This window comes from Melospiza melodia, chromosome 16 (genome assembly GCF_035770615.1).
Source record: "Melospiza melodia melodia isolate bMelMel2 chromosome 16, bMelMel2.pri, whole genome shotgun sequence".
NCBI classification, from domain to species: Eukaryota; Metazoa; Chordata; class Aves; order Passeriformes; family Passerellidae; genus Melospiza; species Melospiza melodia.
This window is the reverse complement of record NC_086209.1, coordinates 5,592,395-5,609,961: the sequence shown is the minus strand read 5'-3', so window position 1 is coordinate 5,609,961 and position 17,567 is coordinate 5,592,395. Positions and strand designations below refer to the sequence as shown.

Below are 17,567 nucleotides of genomic sequence, written 5' to 3'. Positions count from 1 at the left end.
GGACGCGGGGATGGGAGCAGGGATGGGCGCGGGGATGAGCGTGGGGATAGGGCTGAGCGTGGGGCTGGGGCTGAGCGCGGGGATGGACGCGGGGATGGGAGCAGGGATGGGAGCGAGGATGGACGCGGGGATGAGCGTGGGGATAGGGCTGAGCGCGGGGATGGACGCGGGGATGGGAGCAGGGATGGGAGCGAGGATGGACGCGGGGATGGGGCTGAGCGCGGGGCTGAGCGTGGGGCTGGGGCTGAGCGGCGCCCCCGCCGCCGGGGCGGAGCGCGGAGGTTCCGCCGGCGCGGATTGGCCGCTGCGGGGGAGGGAGGGCGAGGGATGCTCCGCGCCGCCGCAGGTGCCGCGGTCCCGCACCGAGCCGAGCCGAGCCGAGCCGGGCTGGGCTGAGCCGGCCCGTGCAGCGGAGCGCCTCGGAGCTGCTGCCCCGCGCCCCGCGCCGGGAGCGGCCCCGGCACTGAGTGGCGTTGCGGACGATGCCGCGGCGCGCCCCCGCGGAGATCACCGCGCTGTAACACCACCCCCTTCCCTTCCTCTTCCTCCTCCTCCTCCTCCCACGGGGCCGGGGGCGCCGAGCGGGCGAAGAGGCGGCAGGCGCGCCTTGCGCGGGGCGGGGGCCGCTGCCGCCCCCTGAGCATCCCTCCCTCCTCCCTGCCTCCCTCCGCCCCTCCGCGCCGCCTCCCTCCCTCCCTCCCTGCCGGCTCTATGGTGTGAGGGCAGCGATGCACAAGCACCACCACTGCTGCAAGTGCCCCGAGTGCTACGAGGTAACGCGGATGGCGGCCCTGCGGCGCATGGACCCCCCCTCGTACGGCGAGTGGCAGCACGAGCAGTACGGCTACGGCGGCTACGGCTCGCAGACCCTGCCCGCGCCCGGGGGGACCGCGCCCGCCGCCCGCGGCAAGGCCAAGCTGGGGCCCCCCGCCCGCGACCCCGCCGCGCTGAAGCCGCCGCCGCCGGCGCCGGGCAAGAGCGCGGCCAAGGTGAACGGGAGCGGCCCGGGCTGGTGGCCCGAGTGCACGTGTTCGGGCCGCGACTGGTACGAGCAGGTACGGGCCAGCCCCGGGACGCGGCTCCCCGGTGCGGGACGCGGCGGGGCGGGCGGCGCTCGGGGTGACGCGGGGTTCCCGGCGGCTCCCGGCTCCTGCAGCATCACCCCGGGGGCGTGAGCAGCCGCCGGGGATGCCGGGGATGCCGGGGATGGGTACCGGCGGCGTGGCTCGGGTCGGGTTGGCGTTGCCGTGGTTCGGGCTGGATGCTGCGGTCCTGCCCGGCGTGGGAGCCCGGCACTGGAGCAGCATTCCCGGGGCCGAACGGGGCCGAACGGATCTTGCTTGGCGCCAGGTGGTCGTCGGGCGTTGATGTATTTTGGACGCCCCGGCTGAGGTGCTCGCCGCTCGCGGTGCCTGAAGCCCTGGCAGCGCCAAGGGCATCCCGTCGGGCTGTGTTTGGCAGGCATGGTGCGTGCTGCCCGCTGGGCAGCCTCGTGGGTTCGCGGTGTTGCTTGCCAGCGCTCCCAAAGTGTCACCCACTCTCCATTGAGTTGTGGTTTCCTCGCTCTGCTGCTACGTCCCTGCTCCCCGAGATTATTACGTAACCCTGCTCTGGTCGCTGGCGTGCTGTGTGCATTCTGCCCCATTTCACTGCCTCCATTTCTTCCCACACATTCATTTTATTAGTGTTCTCCAGGACCCATTCTCGGGCTGTGTCTCTCTCCCCTAAATAGAGAGACCAGTCTTGTTTTGAACCCACAAGCCAGCTTAGAAAATGGTTGGATCTTTTTGCAAAGCATTAAAATGGAGGCTAGACCCTGCCTGAAAAACAATTTACCCTGCTTGAGAGAAAGGCATTTCACTTTGCTTCTTCTGCTTCTTTCATTCATTATCTTCAAACCTCACATGATTTCTTATTGATCCTTCTAATTATTATTTCAAGATGCTGTAGCAGGCAGACACACGGGAATCAATGGGAATTCTCTCCTCCTCTGCTCTCGGCAAACACAACCCTCTTCTTCCCTTCCTCTGTTTTTTCTTCATTACTGTCTGTCTGTAGCTCTGGTTGAAATAATTAGATTCATAGCTGATAGCTCAGATTATATTTACAGAAGGCACCAAAAACTCCAGCCACCTTCCTATGAGCCTGGTCCTGCTTTCTCTCTCTTTGTATCAAAATCAGCCTCAGTTCTCTCTCGCCTGCTGATTCCTGGCAAGCATTCTTCCATCTTTCCTCCACTATCTTTTTCCTTCCCTCCATCCAAAGCAGCAAGCTGGGGGAGCAGAAAATCGAAGCATGTTTGCTCCCTCCTTTCTGCTCCTGCTTGCATGAAAGGTCCGGCCCAGTATTCCTGGTAAGACGATTACAAGCAGCGTGAGAAGGAAGTGATGCCAGCTGCATTGCTGCCGTGGCAGCCTGGGCAGGGGAGCCTTTCATGTTTTTGCAATGGTGGAAGAGAAATCATTGTCTCTTTGTGGTGCTGCCATGGAGCTTGGGCTGCTCGGAAAGTCCGCGTTGGGAATCTCTGCTCTGCCTTTGCCTTTCTGATCATGTTTAAAAAACAAAACAAAAAAAGGGAAAATCAAAAGCTCCTCACGGCATTGCCAGCAACAGAGGATGCCAGTGTTTGAGGCTGTGTGAGCATAGCAGGGTCTGCATGTAGAATATGACGTGTGTGGTGTGTGCAGCGCCTGTATCAGAGCAGGCAGCCGCTCCCCGGTGTGGAGCAAATGTATGCTGTGAGTAAAGCCTGCAGCAAACGCCTCAGCAACGCTCTCCTCCTCATCCTCCTCAGCCAAGGCGCCTGAGCCCCAGGAATCCATGTTCCTCCCAGCCCAGGGGTGGGCAGAGGGACAAAAGGTGGTGACATGGAAACATGTAGGCATGGCTTGTGCCCGGGCAGGCAGGTCCAGCTGGCTCTGGGAGGCCGGGAGGTGTTGGGCTCTGGGTGGATTTGGCTGGAGGCTGCAGATGCAAAGCAATCTCCTTCACGGGCTGCCTCCGTTTCCAGGAGAGCCTTGGCTGGAGGCAGGGCTGCCATTTTTCAGGGCTGCCCCTTTAAATGAGCTCACTGTCCCTGAAAGCACTTCCAGCAGCTGAGGTGGGAAGGGGTGCACAGGCCAGGAGGCTTTCCCGGGTGAGCAGGGATCTGTTACCCTCCTGGGGAGCTTCACCAGCTCTCATTTAAGCGTTTTTCCTCCCCATGCTTCTTCGTGCAGGCAGAGAAGCGTGTGCTAGTGCTCTGACATCAGAAACGTGCTCCCAGTTGCCTATGGTGCTGTATGTTCTCTGACATCATGGCACACTCACACAGCCAGAGCAGCTCCACGGCATGTGAGACGTGCCCACACGTGCTGCCCAACACACAGCACGGTCCCAGCGTCAACCTGCACCTCCTCCCACGTCCAGCCCCCGTCTGTTCTCTCCTCCTGCCTCTCCCCTTCTCTAGGACACATTTTAGCTTGCTCAGGCAATGCCAGTAACTGAGAATCCCTGATCCTCACCACAGGGAGGGAGGAAATCTCAGAGGTCTAGGTATCTCACATCGTTTTTGCTTTGCTTTTCTTCTCCTCGCTGAGATGTCTCCCATTTCTTTTCCCTTATCTATCCCTGTTCCCTGCTCGTTAGTTCCCAATCCCTGCGCTTGATGTCATTGCTGTCCTCCATTGTTCCCATCGCTGTCCCTCCCACTGGCCCTGTGCCCTCCTTGTCCCCCTTTGCTGGCTGGTGGGGAGCTCAGTTCCTCCCTGCCAGGCTGGGGTGACAGGAGGACTCCTGGCTTTGGGGGAGGAACAGCAGTGTGTTCCAGGGGAGCATCCCTGATGTGCAGCACTGCTCAAACCCTCCTCTGCCCTGCACAGTGACCCCACAGCCTCTCAGGAGAGGGTGCTCAGCTGCCTGCCCATGCCCAAGCCCCTTCCCCAGCCCTGCTCCAAGGGCTGAGGGTCCAGAAGCAGCACCTTTGCCTCCCACAGGGAATGTCCAGCCCTGAGTCTCAGCTCACTCTAAAGATTGTGGTGCCAGGCACAGTGACCAGAGCCCCATGAGGGTCCCAAGGGTGTCACCAGCATTTTCATGTGCATTTTGGGTGGCTGGGGCAGGGCCCGGGGCAGTGCAGCTCCCTGGCATGTGGTGAGGAAGGTCCCTCTGTCCCCAGGGCTGCCCCAGATCTGCTGGCCCTGCTTGGCCAGGAATGCAAGGTCCTGCTGCCCCCCTTTCTGTGGTCCCTTTCTCCTCTTGGGGTGGTCATTGCAATGAGACCTTGACCACCTGCAGATGCCCAGAGCATGCCAGGCTTGTGTGGCCTCCACCCCTGGCAGAAGTGTTCATGGGCAGGCAGGTGGAGGAGTGGGACAGCTCTTCCCTGCCCACCCTCAGCAGTGAGCATTTCACTGATTTCCAGGAGGGTTTTCAATGCACAAACGTTGCTTGTTGAGTTCCTCCCATGCCCTGGGCAGTCACTGCAGTAGGTGAGCACAGGACAGCACATCTTGGCCTTTGCTGAGCCTTCAGATGATGCTGGGCCTGGGGCTCCTGTCTCTTGGGGCAGGGGGAGGAAAGAGCTGTGGAGAAACCGTGGGGGTTCAGACCAGGATCCTGAGCGATGAGCAGGTATGGCTGGAAGGAAGGAGGGAGGGAGAGCGCCAGGGGGGCAGGCAGGGAGCCAAATGCAGGTTGGTTGGTTTGTGGGAATGCAGGTTGGTTTGTGGGAAATGGCTGAAGCCCCAGATGTTCCCTGGGGAGGTGCGAGGGAGGGTGAGAGGAACAGGGTGCCGGGGACATGGAGGCAGTGGAGGTGGTGAGGTTGGCAGGGTGATGTTGCTATGGCTACTCCCGTGCTATTCATAGAAGAAATTAGCTAAATCTTTGCACTGAAACGTGGAGGAGGAGAGAGGAGGAAGGCGTTCTCCGTGTTTGGAGGGAAGGAGAGAAGCCAAAACAGGAAGGGGGTGAAGTTTTCCTTCTTTTCTCTGTGCCTGCACTGTGGAGGGGCATTTCAGGGGAGCACCACTGCCTGAGCTGCCCAGCACCGGCAGGATGGGAAGGATGCAGGCAAAGAGGAGCTGTCCCATGGGAAAGTCCCCCCTGCAGAGCTTCCACACAGAGCCCCACGTGGCAGGATGAGTTCTGTACCGTGCCAGGAGCACAGGAGACATCCTTTTAATTAAAGACAGCCAATCTGTGAAAGGTATTTTTGGCAACCTAAATGTAGATGCAACTGTAGTGAAACTTGTCCTTTGCGTCTGGCTCCATGGCTGAACATAGAGCTTATCTGCTCCTGGCCCCATCCACCTGCTCAGCCCCTGCTCTCTGGCCACTGGTGGTGCCCCTGTCCTCCCTCCACCTCCAGCATCTCTTCCAGCATGCCCCCCTGCCAGCCGGAGTCCCAGAGAGTCTTCCCTGTCCCTCACTCCCCATCACACTCCACTCCCTCGTGAGAGTTTGGTTCCCCTTCCACAGACCTGTTTGTCACCTCCTCACTCACGATGTGTAAATCTGCGTGTCTGTTCCTAATATATCCCCCTCCATCTGATCTCACCTCTCAGCTTGCTTCTTGGGCATCTCCATCTGGTGCTCCTGCCGTCATCACCCAGCTGAGTTGCTATGAGCAGGTGCTGAGCTGCTCTGCTTCCCCCCAGCCCAGCCTCACACCCAGCCTCGCACCCACCCTCGCCCCTTGCCCCCTGGCAAGAAGCTGATTTTCCCCATGCTTTTGATGTTCCTTTCCTGCCCCTCAGATGAAATCAAGGCCTATATAATGTTATTTTTTCACAGTCATACCCCTTTCCTGTGCCTCTCCTGGGAAAACCTTGGCACACAGATGCTGAGTGAGCTGGTTCTCCTCACCCGCCCCGGAGCATCCCGTGTCTTGCTGTCACCCATCCCCTGGAGTGAGGAGAATCAGATGTTCTCAGTGCTCCTTCACTGTTGAATTCATTTAGGAGTTAACAGCTGAGGGCATTTTTCTCCTTAGCTTATTGATTCACCTGTAAGGCTTTCCCCCTTTCTTTGGGCACGTGAGTCCCTTGGACAGGGGCTGCACCCTTGTGCTCGTTGGCTTTTCTGACTCATCCCTTTAATACAGTAAGGGATAATGCTGGAATTAGAGAAGTGAGTTGAAGGACTGAGCTTAGCTCCTCTCCAGCTGGGTTACCGAGTGCTGCCTGCCAGCCAGCCCAGATGTGCAGGCTGCAGCCCCAGAGCTGTGCCTGGCTGCTGGCTTTGGGGTCCTGGGGCAGCGCAGGGAGAGGGGCTGGAGCTGTGTCTGAGCTGGCTGTGCCAGAGATGCAGCTGCTGCTCTAGAGGCAGGGTCTGAAGCCACAGAGGTGGGAGAGACCCCATCAATGCAAGCTGTGGAAGAAGAGCAAAGTACCTGCCAGAAATGGGAGGATGTGGCCCTGCCACCCTGCTGGAGGAGGAGGAGGAGGAGGAGATGCTTGGTGAGGCATGCAGGGCCAAGCACAGGCATGTTTCAGCAGGGGTGTGTGCAGTGTGGAGGAAGTTGCTCCTGGAGAGGAACCTGGGGGCAGCAGGAAGCCCATCAGCCTCCACTGTGACAGCACTGCTGTCACTCCTGTAGGACGGATGTCCATGCCCCCATGGCTGTGCTTTCCGCCGGCTCTTCACCACCACTGCACCTGCCTGAGCCCAGTCCTGACCAGTGCCAGGAATCTGCTGGCCATCCTCAGGTGTGGGTCCCACGGGGGTTGGATGAGAGGGAGACCCAGGGACAGCTGTACCAGAGGCCCAGCCTGGTACCCTGGTGCAGGGGAGGTGGGAGGAGGCAGCAGGAGCTGTCACTGTCACTGTTCCTGGAGAGCTGCCTTGCTCGGGTAAGCCCCTCGGCACGTCCTGTGCTATTATGGGAGGAGAGAAGCTTCCGTTCCTTCCCGAGCTGTGAATGCTCATTTAGAGAGGGGAAGTCATTAAGACTAATCAGGAGTAATCAGGGCCGTGCTGATGTGCCGGGCCCCGCTGTGCACAGCCCGGTGCGGGATGCTCTGCAAGGGGACCTGGGCTCTGGGTGCCAGGGGAGGGAGGTCCTGCCCTGCTCATGTGGGGATTGGGGGGCTCTGCCACCCCAAATCCTGCGTGCAGGCAGGAGGGACAGAGAGCCTGGGGCTCAGCCTGGCAGCTGTGATGCAGGGATGGGTGTAAGCCCTGCTGTGAGGTTGTGCCAGCACTGTGGGTGCAGTGGGCTGTGCTAATGCTCACAGCTGGTTTTAACACATGCAAAGATGGGATGATGTAGGGAGTCCTCAAGGGCCCTCGTTGCAAATCCAGCAATATGCTGTGAGCATGTATCAGGGACTTAGAGATGAAAACTTTTAATACAGTGTTTAACAAGTGCAGAATACCTGAATTTGGAATGAACTCTGCAGTTTAACTTGCAGAGCTTGCTCGATAGGGCTTGCGGAAGGGCTGTTCCAAGGGTGTAATTATTTTTGGGAACATGCAGTGCTTCAGAGCACCCCAGACCAGGCCCTAGATACCTTCTTGTCACCTTTGTATTAACTAGAATTTTTCTTGAATCTCTGTTGATCGGTTTTGGTTTGCTTTTTTTCCCACAGAAACAGGTTTCTTAACACTTGTTAACTGGGTGTGCACTGGAACTTACTGAAAAGAAGAAATTACGATATTTGAGTCCCAGGAACCAAAGAAATCTTTATTTTAACACTGTTCCTTATTCTCTCTTTTCCCCCTATACATATGTATTTGTCTGAGAGGAAGATAAAAGCATGTGACTCTTTCAGATAATAACTCTTCCTGTGCAAAAAGGAATCAAGTAAATTTTATTTGGTACCGCCAGGTCAAAGAGAAGCTACTGAAGTCCAGAAGCTCTGCAAATTGGGTCACTTATTTTAGTGGGCTGAGCCTGGAACAGGATGTCTAACTTTCAAGTTTGAACACCCTGGCCTTAATGGTTTCTAAATGGAAACTTATATTCGACAGAGCTTCTCTTTGGGAAGCTTTCTTCCTGTGCTGCTACCGAGTAAAGGCTTTTTCCAGTCCCTATTTAAGCTACTCTTTAACAAAAAAAAAAAAAAAACAAAAGGCACCAAAACAAAGATTAAACCTTCAGTAGCTGCTTGTGTTCACATTACACTTGGGGCACTTCAGTGGCTTTGCCAAAGCTCCTTGTGAGCAGGGACCTTTCAAGTCCCGTGTTCCGTGTTTGTTTCCGGCTGGCGCTTTGAGCCGGTGCCGAGGGGCAGCCGTGGGGCCGGGGCTGTGCTGCCCCAGAGCCTGCTCCTGCCACCTGAACAGCCCAGCTCAGCCTGGAGAGAAGGGCTGCTCTTGCTCGCAGGCCACCAGGCTGGCTGGGAGCCGAGCATGGGGAGGGTGGCAGCAGCTGGCACCTGGCTGGATGGGACTGGCACAGGGTGTGGGCACCTGCAAGCTCCAGAGTCAGCCCAGCATCCTTCCCTACATCGCTGGTGCCATGTTTTGAGCTGTGCAGGAGGGCAGGGGCCAGGCTCAGCCTGTCACTGCCCTTCATGCAGGCACGCTTGTTGGGTCGTGTCCTCCCCCTGCCCGAACCACGTCAGCCAACAGGTTGCTCTTGCAGGAGATGAGGAAAAATGCAGAGAGAATTCCTTTATCCAGCCCAGTTAAAAGGAAGGGTTATTCATCTCTGGCCAAGAACTTCCTCAGCCTCCAAAAGTTTTCAGGTTTTTTTTTGCTGCCTTTCCCTGTCCCATCCTGTGGGCACTCTGCAGGATCAACTCTCCCTCAGAGTTCTGTTGATGCTTCCAAGCAACCTCAGCTCTGGCCACATGTAAAGCCCAGGAAAGAAAAGAGAGATGAGCACAGACATCTGTGAGGATGGGACCAGCCCTGGGACCAGCACCTCTCCCCTTGAGAATGGAAGAGTTAGGTCAAAGCATGGATTTGGGTCTTGAGATGTCAGAAAAGCCCTGCATCTCATGGGGCAGCTGGGAGCAGGCCTCAGTCTGGGGAGGGATGTGCCATGCTTTGTTTCCTACAGGAGGACTGGGAGGTGGCTTCTCTGGGCACAGCCAGGGGAAAACCAGGGGGTTCTCTGGGGGGTCAGGGGCAACCTGGAGGGAAGATGCCAGCACCTCTCTGCTCTACACACCTGCTGTTCAGAAATGGCAGAGCCAGACTCATCCCCTCCTTTCCTCAGGGAGCCTCAAGAGTGGGTTTCTGTGTGGCCTTGACCACAAGTTCAGGTTGCTGGGGAGGAGCTGTGTCCTCTCAGGTGCAGTGGGAGCCACGTGTTGGGCCCTGGCTTGGGGCAGGAAGGAGCCCAGCATTGGTAAAAGCAGCATCTGGGCACATGTGGGCAGCCAGGCTGGCACAAAGCAGATGAGAGTGTCAGGGCTCATCAGGGTGAGAGCTGAGCAGGGGCTCTGTGCGTGCTGCAGGCAGGACCTGAGCTCATTCCTATGACATTGATTCAGCAGCTTGGTGCAAACCCACTCCCCACAGGATCCTCTTGTGTCTGGGCATCCTGCAGCTGACCCCACTGCCTGCAGCACCCTCGGCATCCCCGAGCCTGTACCTGCTTGTTCACAGCCAGAATTCAACAGGGCTGGGTCCTGCCACAGAGCAGCTGCTTCCAGAGCTGGAAATGCACAGCTTTCTCCATGCTTTAACACCCTTTAAAAAAAAAATCAAAGCAGATGGAGCTGGACTACAAGCAGCTCAGTGTCAGCCCTGATTAGATAATTCTGTTGGGCATTTCCCCACTTGTGACCTCTGCTCCTGAGAGCTTTTAAAGGGATGTAAAGATGGAATTTCACTTATCTTCAGAGCCATTTCCTTCTGAGCACTGCTATTATACCTCAGATTATATGAAACAAAGGATATTAAAAGACAGATTGAATTTTCACTCTGATCTAGTCTGGGGAAACAAAGGAGTTAAATTAGTGCTTTTCTTCTCATGCATCAGCCCAGTGTCTCAAGCAGCCACTGTGTCCTGCACATTCCTCCTTGCACCACACATGGGACACCCCACTCTCCTGCAGACAGCAGCTCTGTGTGTTTGGCCTGCCCTGGAGGCTGCTATTGTTCCTGTTGCTGGTTAAGATGGAAATGTGTTTATCTGTGATCACAATCCAGTTGCCTTGTCCTGGGACACCTGTAGCACGTGTATTTTGCCTCCAGCAGGTACACATCTCCTGACCTCTGTGGGCTGGCCCCATGCTGGTTCTGTGGAGGATGTGAAGCTGGAAAAGCTTTGGGAATCTCAGTTCTGGAGACATCATCTTGAACTTTCAGTTCAGAGTCTCCCTGCCCAGCTCCTGTGTGCCAGCCCTGAGAGCAGTCCTGGGGAAATGCCACAGGGCAGGACCCAACCCTCAGCAGCAGGCTAGTGAACCTCCATTTGCATGTAATTGCAGCTTTTCTTTTGCTTGGAAGTTTTGGGAAATCATGTTTTGCAGTTCCTACCTTTGTGCCAGCAGATGACAGCAGTAGAACTGAGGTGAGGGGTGATACCTGTAGATGTTTGGGGCTTTGGTGCTCCCAGGTGACAGTGTTAGTGTCACTGGGCTGCCACTTTGGGCCCAAGTGGAGCCCAAATAGCAGCAGTCCCTCACAGATCACTACCCAGAGGGGATATCTAAGGGTGCTTCTGAAGGGCTACATCCTGTACCTGAGATTTTTTCCAGCACTGCTGCCTGCCTGGCTGTTCCCTGCCCGTGCTGCAGTGGCGTTGCTGAGCCTGTGGAGGAGGAGACATCCCTCCTGCCCTGCACACAGCCCCACAGCCCCTCCTGGCTTCAACCACAGAGGCAGCTGCCCCAAACAGGCACCAAGGTCTGCACAGGGAGCCAGTCCCTCTCTGAGGCTGCCTGGGGCAGATTGCTGCTCCTCCATCAGCTCCTGGGCTGTGGCTGCCACCAGGACTGCTGTGCTGAGCTCAGTGAATGCAAGGCTCTGCTTCGCTCAGCCCTGGGAGACCAGAGAGCTCTTCAATCCTGACCTTCAAACTTCATCCCCCTTCACCACAGTTTCCTTTGACTCCTGTTGCTGCCCAGATTTTCTCAACAGCTGTCCTCTGCCTCGCTGGCTTTGTGCCCAGATCAATCTCTCTGCAGCTGTGCAGTGCCCTCCTCACTGCCCAAGGTCCTCCTTGAGTCCCTGCAGCCTCCATCCCCTGACACCAAGGGCCTGATGGAAAGAGTTCAGGGCACCTCCAGCTCTGCTGCCATGGAATGAGAACTGTAGCACTTGGACTATTTCTATTTCCATTTCTATTTCTATTTCTATTTCTATTTCTATTTCTATTTCTATTTCTATTTCTATTTCTATTTCTATTTCTATTTCTATTTCTATTTCTATTTCTATTTCTATTTCTTTATATATTTATATTTATTTATATATATATATATTCTATTCTAAACCCCCCCAAGCGCAAACAGGGCTTGGTAAAAAATATTGTGATGAAGGGGTTTAGATGGAAGAGATCTGACAGCCCCCATTGAATGTGGTCTGAATGCACAGCCCTGTTCCCTCTCCTCCCTGTATTGCAAGCCCCTGCTCCTTAGGGCATAAATTACTTACCCTTCCCTATGGAATTGAAGGCATGGTTAATTCACCAGCACGTTCCTGCTGCCCAGCAAAAAATTATGGCTGTCTCTGTCCTCCCCTGGCTAGCAGAGCTGCTCAGTACCTCTGCCTGACTGGTGGAGAGAGGCAAAATCTTTTATTTTCAGGTGCTCTGCTTATTTCTGAGTCTTAGGTCTTATCTGTCTCTTCAGTAGGACAGGCAAAGTGCAAATATTGAAATATTTGCAAGTGGGAGTCAGAATTAATGCCCAAACACCTTTGCTGTAGTAGCTGGAATAGCTGGCTGCAGGAAGCAAGTGGGGATTTCCTGGTCTGAGTTCCTCCTGACCATGTGTGACTTTGTTTTAGAGCAGCCACTCACACTGGGTATCTCCTGGGTCCCATCTGGAGCCTGAGTGGGAAATTGTGCTCCTAGCAGTATTCTGAGATGTAAAAAATCACTAGTGTGGAATGGCTGCAAAGGATGCTCGGTGCACGGGGAGCAGGCTGAACAAAATATGTCCTCAGGGCTCACCAGTGTGTGAGAGAGGCAATGTGATGTGTGATTTTTGGGCTATTATTAATTCAACAAAGAGTGCAGTGGGGCTCAGTGGAAGACTCAGGCTGGACCTGCAAAAGCCTCTATAACATTATTATATAGAGCACTTCTCCCTGGGAGGGATCCAAAGCATCATTTGTGGATGTGAATTCTTTTTATAAATCATGGGGCACATGATGGGCTACATTCACTTAGGCTGCCTCTTCTGCATCCTTCCTGGAAACTCATCTAATAAGAGCTGGCATCTGGGTGTTCAAACCTTGATGTGTTACCGGTTGTTAATTGCTGGCAGTAGAAGTGCTTCTTTTCTGCCTTGAAATGTGGAATCCCTTCCTAGAATTGCACTGGGGACTAATAAAAGCCACTGCCAGGTTTAATATATTCTATCTCTCAAATTATCTGGATTAAATACAAGGACTGTGTACTGCCAGAGAGGGGATATTCCCAGTTTAACATTGCTTCTGGGACTTGGAGATCCCAAGACACTGGACCTGAAAATTGTGATTCTCCTTTGTGAGGAGGAGGGGTTTGGCAGGAGTGCTTGGAAGTGGTCATATTTGCCTGAGTTAGAGAATTAATTGCCATAAAAACTATGGTTTTGTAACCAATAGTTACAGCTGCAGGAAAGATCAGAAAGCATCTGAATAAATCAAATTAACTACCTCCCGCTCCATCCATATGAGAGCAGAACCTTCCAGGGCAGGATTTAAACCACAGGCTGGTTGGTCCTTAACTCTCTCCTCCACTAATTGAGGAGAGTGAATAGTCAGACATAGGGTCAGCTAAAGCAGGGCACAGTGGGCACTGCAGTGCTGGGGTATGGGGGAGGCTGGTGTGACATTCATGGGCTGCTCTCAGTCAGGGACGGGCAAACCCAGACAGGAGCGATGAGGAGGCAGCTGGTTCCTGTGGAAACATCACAGATCAGAGGCTGTGGGGCCGTGTGGTCAAACACCCCGTTGATGGGCAGGCAGTGGTGCTGGTGGTTGTTTCAGTAGTCCACCTTGCCTGGCTGCTGTTGGTGGTGCCCAGGCAGGCTCACTCCCCCTCCCCGGTGGTTCCTGTCTCACTCCGCTGCTCTTCTCCTCACGAGCCCGAGGATGATGAAGCGAGTTCCAGCCCCCGCTGCCCTTCCAGGCTCGCCCTGCTCCGCTGTGTGCGGCGGGGAATGCCGGCCCTGGATCTGCCTCTGGCTTTGGCCGCTCCGCCCTCATTCCCAGCGCCCCGGAGGCTCCGGCAGCCCCCGCCTTCAGCAGCGGCGGCGCTGGACAGCTCCGGGGCGGGACCCTCAGCGGCCCGGCCTGCTCCTGCTCCTCCACCTCCGGGCCCCGTCCCGGGCCTCCGGCCGGCCATCCTCGTCCCAGATCGCCTGCCGTCCCACTCCGGAGGAACCCAGGTTCCTCCGACCGTCCCGTCCCGTCCCACCCCGGTTCCTCCGACCGTCCCGTCCTTCCCCGTCCTTCCCCGTCCCTTCCCGTCTCATCCCGGTTCTTCCGACCGTCCCGTCCCTCCCCGTCCCGTCCCTCCCCGTCCCTTCCCGTCTCAAACCGGTTCTTCCGACCGTCCCGTCTCGCCCCGTCCCGTCCCTCCCCGTCCCATCCCGTCTCGTCCCTCCCCGTCCCGTCCCACCCCGGTTCCTCCGACCGCCCCGTCCCGTCCTTCCCCGTCCCTTCCCGTCTCATCCCGGTTCCTCCGACCGTCCCGTCCTTCCCCGTCCTTCCCCGTCCCTTCCCGTCTCATCCCGGTTCTTCCGACCGTCCCGTCCCTCCCCGTCCCGTCCCTCCCCGTCCCATCCCGTCTCGTCCCTCCCCGTCCCGTCCCACCCCGGTTCCTCCGACTGTCCCGTCCCTCCCCGTCCCGTCTTTCCCCGTCTCATCCCTCCCAGTCCCGTCCCTCTCTCCTCCGGCCTCCCCATGGTTTTGGCCGTCCCGTCCTGTCCCTCCTTCGGCCGTCCCTAATCCCCAGCCGTCCGGTCCCGTCCCGTCCCTCCCCTGCCCCCGGCCTACGCCGCTGCACCTTCTCCCATCCCTTTCTCGGCCCTCCCTCCCTCCGTGCCTGCCCCGCCATGTGCAGCGAGCCGAGGCCGAGGCAGCCCAGGAGGAGGGACCCGGAGCGGGTCACAGGGAGCCCTCCAGGACAGGAGGATGCCTGTGCTGCTGTCAGGATGGGCCGAGGCTGCCCAGCACAGCAGTCATGAGGATAAGGGACCAAATGCTGTCACCCCTCTCAGGGCATGGTGGCCCTGTGCTTAGGAGGAACAGCAGCTGTTGGAAGGTGTTTGGTGTGCTAGCAGTAAATTCCTCCCCCGGAAAGGCTTCTTTCCCTACTCCTCATATCTCCTAACCTCTCGCTAGTGTGAAATTCTCATAAATTTTGGGAGTCTGACACAGGCCTGAGAGAATTTCCAGTGTTCCCTATGTCCGTCCCAGCAGCCAAGGCCATGGGGTGTTTGGGACACACCAGCTCTGAGGACAGCCTGATGCCCAGAGCTGTGCTGTGGCCCTGCTCCTGTCCCAGGGCTGTTGGACAAACAGAGCCCTTCCCGAACCTCCCAGCGCTGCCTGGCCTGGAGGGTCCGTGCTGGCGTGGCCAGGGGAGAGGCAGTGCACCACCAGGGCTGGGTCCGTGGCTCAGCTTGGTGACATCCCCCTTTTGTCTCCTCACAGGCCAACCCCGCTCCCATTATGGTGAACACTGACTCGCTGGAACAAGGGCTCTCTGTAAGTCTCCCGGTTTCCTTTTGCTTCCTTTGATCAAGTGCTGCATTTTCCCTGCTCAGCAATGCAGGAAAGACTTTCCCAGCTCAAGGAGGCCCTGGTAAGGCAGCAGAAGATCCTGATACCCACGCCATGTCCCCCATAGCTCATCCCACCCCAAACCTTGGGGCTGGGTGACACAGCACAGAGCCAAGGCCAGCAGCAGGTGATGCTGGGGCTCCAGCACACAGGGAGGCACAAGGCAAAAGGCCTCAGCAGAAGAGCTGGGGATCCCAGATAGTTGTGCTCAGGGTTAATCATACAGCCATTTCCTCTGCCTCTCATACAGGGGGTTGAGGGGCTCTTCCTGCACTGCCTCAGCCTCCTTGGGCAACCTCAGGAGGAGTGCAGAGCTCTCTGGGTGCTTGCTGGCATCTCCCTCACCGGTCCTCAGGGCAGCAGGGCCCACCAGGTGCTGCTCCTCTGCCACTGAAGGCTGCCAGCAGCTGAGCAGTGCTTGGTGAGTGTGTTTGCAGCATTTGGCACCCTGTAGCAGTGTTGTAGTATAAGATAATCCTCCTCAGTTTGTGGCAGACAGGGTTTGCCTCCTGCTCCATCCGTCCCCAGAACATTTGTAACTCATTCCTGCGGGGCAGATGAAGGGAGCAGGGTGGCCAGCATGGGTGTCTGGCCAGCAGCACTGGCTCTGTGCTTGTGGGGTGTTTCCCTTCTTTGCCCAAAGGAGCCCAGCTTACAGCTTTGCCAGGGCTGGGTGCTTTGCCTCGGGTTTGCTTCTGATGCATCAAACTGCAGCTGCATTCCACAGCAGTGGAGCAGCACCAGGACTCAGCGCTGGGGTGGGTCCATCTCTGGAGTGGTGGCCACAGGTGAATTTGCTGCAGGTGACTTCTGGGGGTTGAATTTGCCCTGTAGAAATCTGCAGATGTCATTCCACAGCCTGTGGTGGGGTCAGTGCCCATCAGAGCTGCACTGGGCTGTTGAGAAGAGCCACAGAAAAGAAGGAGAGCTTGGCTGAGACCTTTCCAGCCCTGGCTGTGTGGTTTAATTAAGCCTGAATTAAAGCCACCTGACTGGGGAGGAAGGCAGTGGTGCATCTCTCAGTGTGCTGGCCCTGGGTCCAGCAGCCTTGTATCAATGTGGCAGAGGGGAGCAGCTGTCCCCAAAGGTTACTTTCCCCAAACACATGGTAGGGCAGAGAGGAATTCCTGGGTGGAAAGGCTGCTTTCACATCCATTTTGTACCCTCCCTGGGTACCAAATGTCACACCTCTGGAGGAACATTGCCCACTCATCACTGCAGGCACCAGCACTGCATCCTTTGCCACCCTCCATCCATGCCCATCCCTCCTCCCTGCCCCTGTGAGCCCAAGGGCAAGGAGAGGAGAGCCCAGGGGCCAAGGACAGGCTCTGTCACCCCAGGCAGGTTCCTGAGCCCTGCAGAGCCCAGGAAGCTCTGGGAGCCCTCATGTGGGGCAGCAGCCACTCCTTCCACTGCAGGGCACTCCACATTCCTGCCCTCCTGGCTGCTTCCCTGTGCTCCAGCTCATCAACCTCACATCCCTCCCTCTCCCTCCACCTCCACATCCGTGTCCACCCCTTCTCCCTGCACTTTGGCTGGGTTTCAGGGGGTGCTCTGCACCCCAGACAGGTGCCAGCATCATGCTGGGGGTGACAGTCACTGCTCCCATCCATCCAAACTCAGCAGAACATGCTGGGAGCACCTGTCCTGCAGGGGTCCAAAGGGCCACCAGATTAGCTGTGCTCTGCTGGCTGTGATCTGGTGTGTGTCACCTCTGGCTGCCCAGAGCAGGGGAGACAGCTCAGTTTGATTCCTGTCAGCATCCAGCCTGGAAACTCTTGCCTTCTACTCCATGTTATACCAGGAAACAGGCCTTGCTCCATCTTTTCCTTCTCTGGGGTGCTGGATTCCTCAGGCTTCAGAGAAAACAACTCAGCAGTTTCCCAGCTCAGCAAAGGAGCCACACCAGGACCTTGCTGCAAACACCAAAATGCCCAATCTGGAAACATGAGGGTTTTTTTACAAACCCAAAATCTGAAGCCCGTTGGTACAGCATGTATTTGGAAGGGTTAAATTCACATCTTCCAGTCTTTAATTACTTAACTATTCATTGCTTTCCGTAATGATAAACAGATGGAAGTAGTCTAGTTCCTTCCTGTTCTAGTTCCATTGATTGCATTGGACTGGCTGTTGGGCTTGATTTGGCCCTGCCTGTTTATCAAGAAGTCTGTTCTGCATTTCAATGTCCCCATCCACCCACTCCCATCCCCAGGAGCGCTCTGAGGTGCGGGCTGCAGCACTGGGATGGCTGGGGCTCAGTCTGTGGCTTGAGCAGAGCCCAGCATCCCCAGGGTGTAAAAACCCAAATAATCCATTATAAAATGCCTGCAGTGTTAAAATCATCCCTTGATGATTTTAAGGAGAGTGCTGGAGGGCATCATCCATGCTCACAGTTTCACATCTTGGTGGATTTTGCCCAGCATGTCCATAATGTGGAGATGGAGAATTGGAAACAGAGTTTCCGTGGCAGATGAGATCTCTGCATTTCAGAGCTGCCTCTCTAAAGCTAAAACAACTTCTTGCTGCCAGGCAGTTCCAAAATGAACAAGGAAAGTCACTCCAAAGCCCTTGAGGAGTTGAAAGCTTCAGAGTGAGGTTTTCAGTTGAAGGTTTTCAGGCTTCCTTGGAGCTTGATTTGGTGCCTCATTGCCCAGCAGTGAGGTGCAATCACCTTCAGCTGCCTAAAAGCCAGGTGT

At 56.3% G+C, this 17,567-nt stretch overlaps 1 protein-coding gene across 11 annotated transcripts in view; it reads left to right on the top strand.

Annotated features, from left to right (window-relative positions):
- DLG3 (discs large MAGUK scaffold protein 3) overlaps nt 1-17,567 on the top strand; it is an 80,166-nt gene that overhangs the window by 25,464 nt on the left and 37,135 nt on the right. For 4 of the 11 annotated variants that reach the window (XM_063170453.1, XM_063170451.1, XM_063170449.1 and 1 more), the window contains exon 5: nt 14,743-14,796. The exons of 2 other annotated variants lie outside the window; for them this stretch is intronic. In XM_063170453.1, the coding sequence (XP_063026523.1) occupies nt 14,743-14,796 (54 nt within the window). Of the gene's footprint in view, nt 1-702; nt 1,056-14,742; nt 14,797-14,842; nt 14,894-17,567 lie in introns of those variants that run through there. 5 more of the 11 variants (XM_063170456.1, XM_063170454.1, XM_063170457.1 and 2 more) reach the window with 5 other exon arrangements.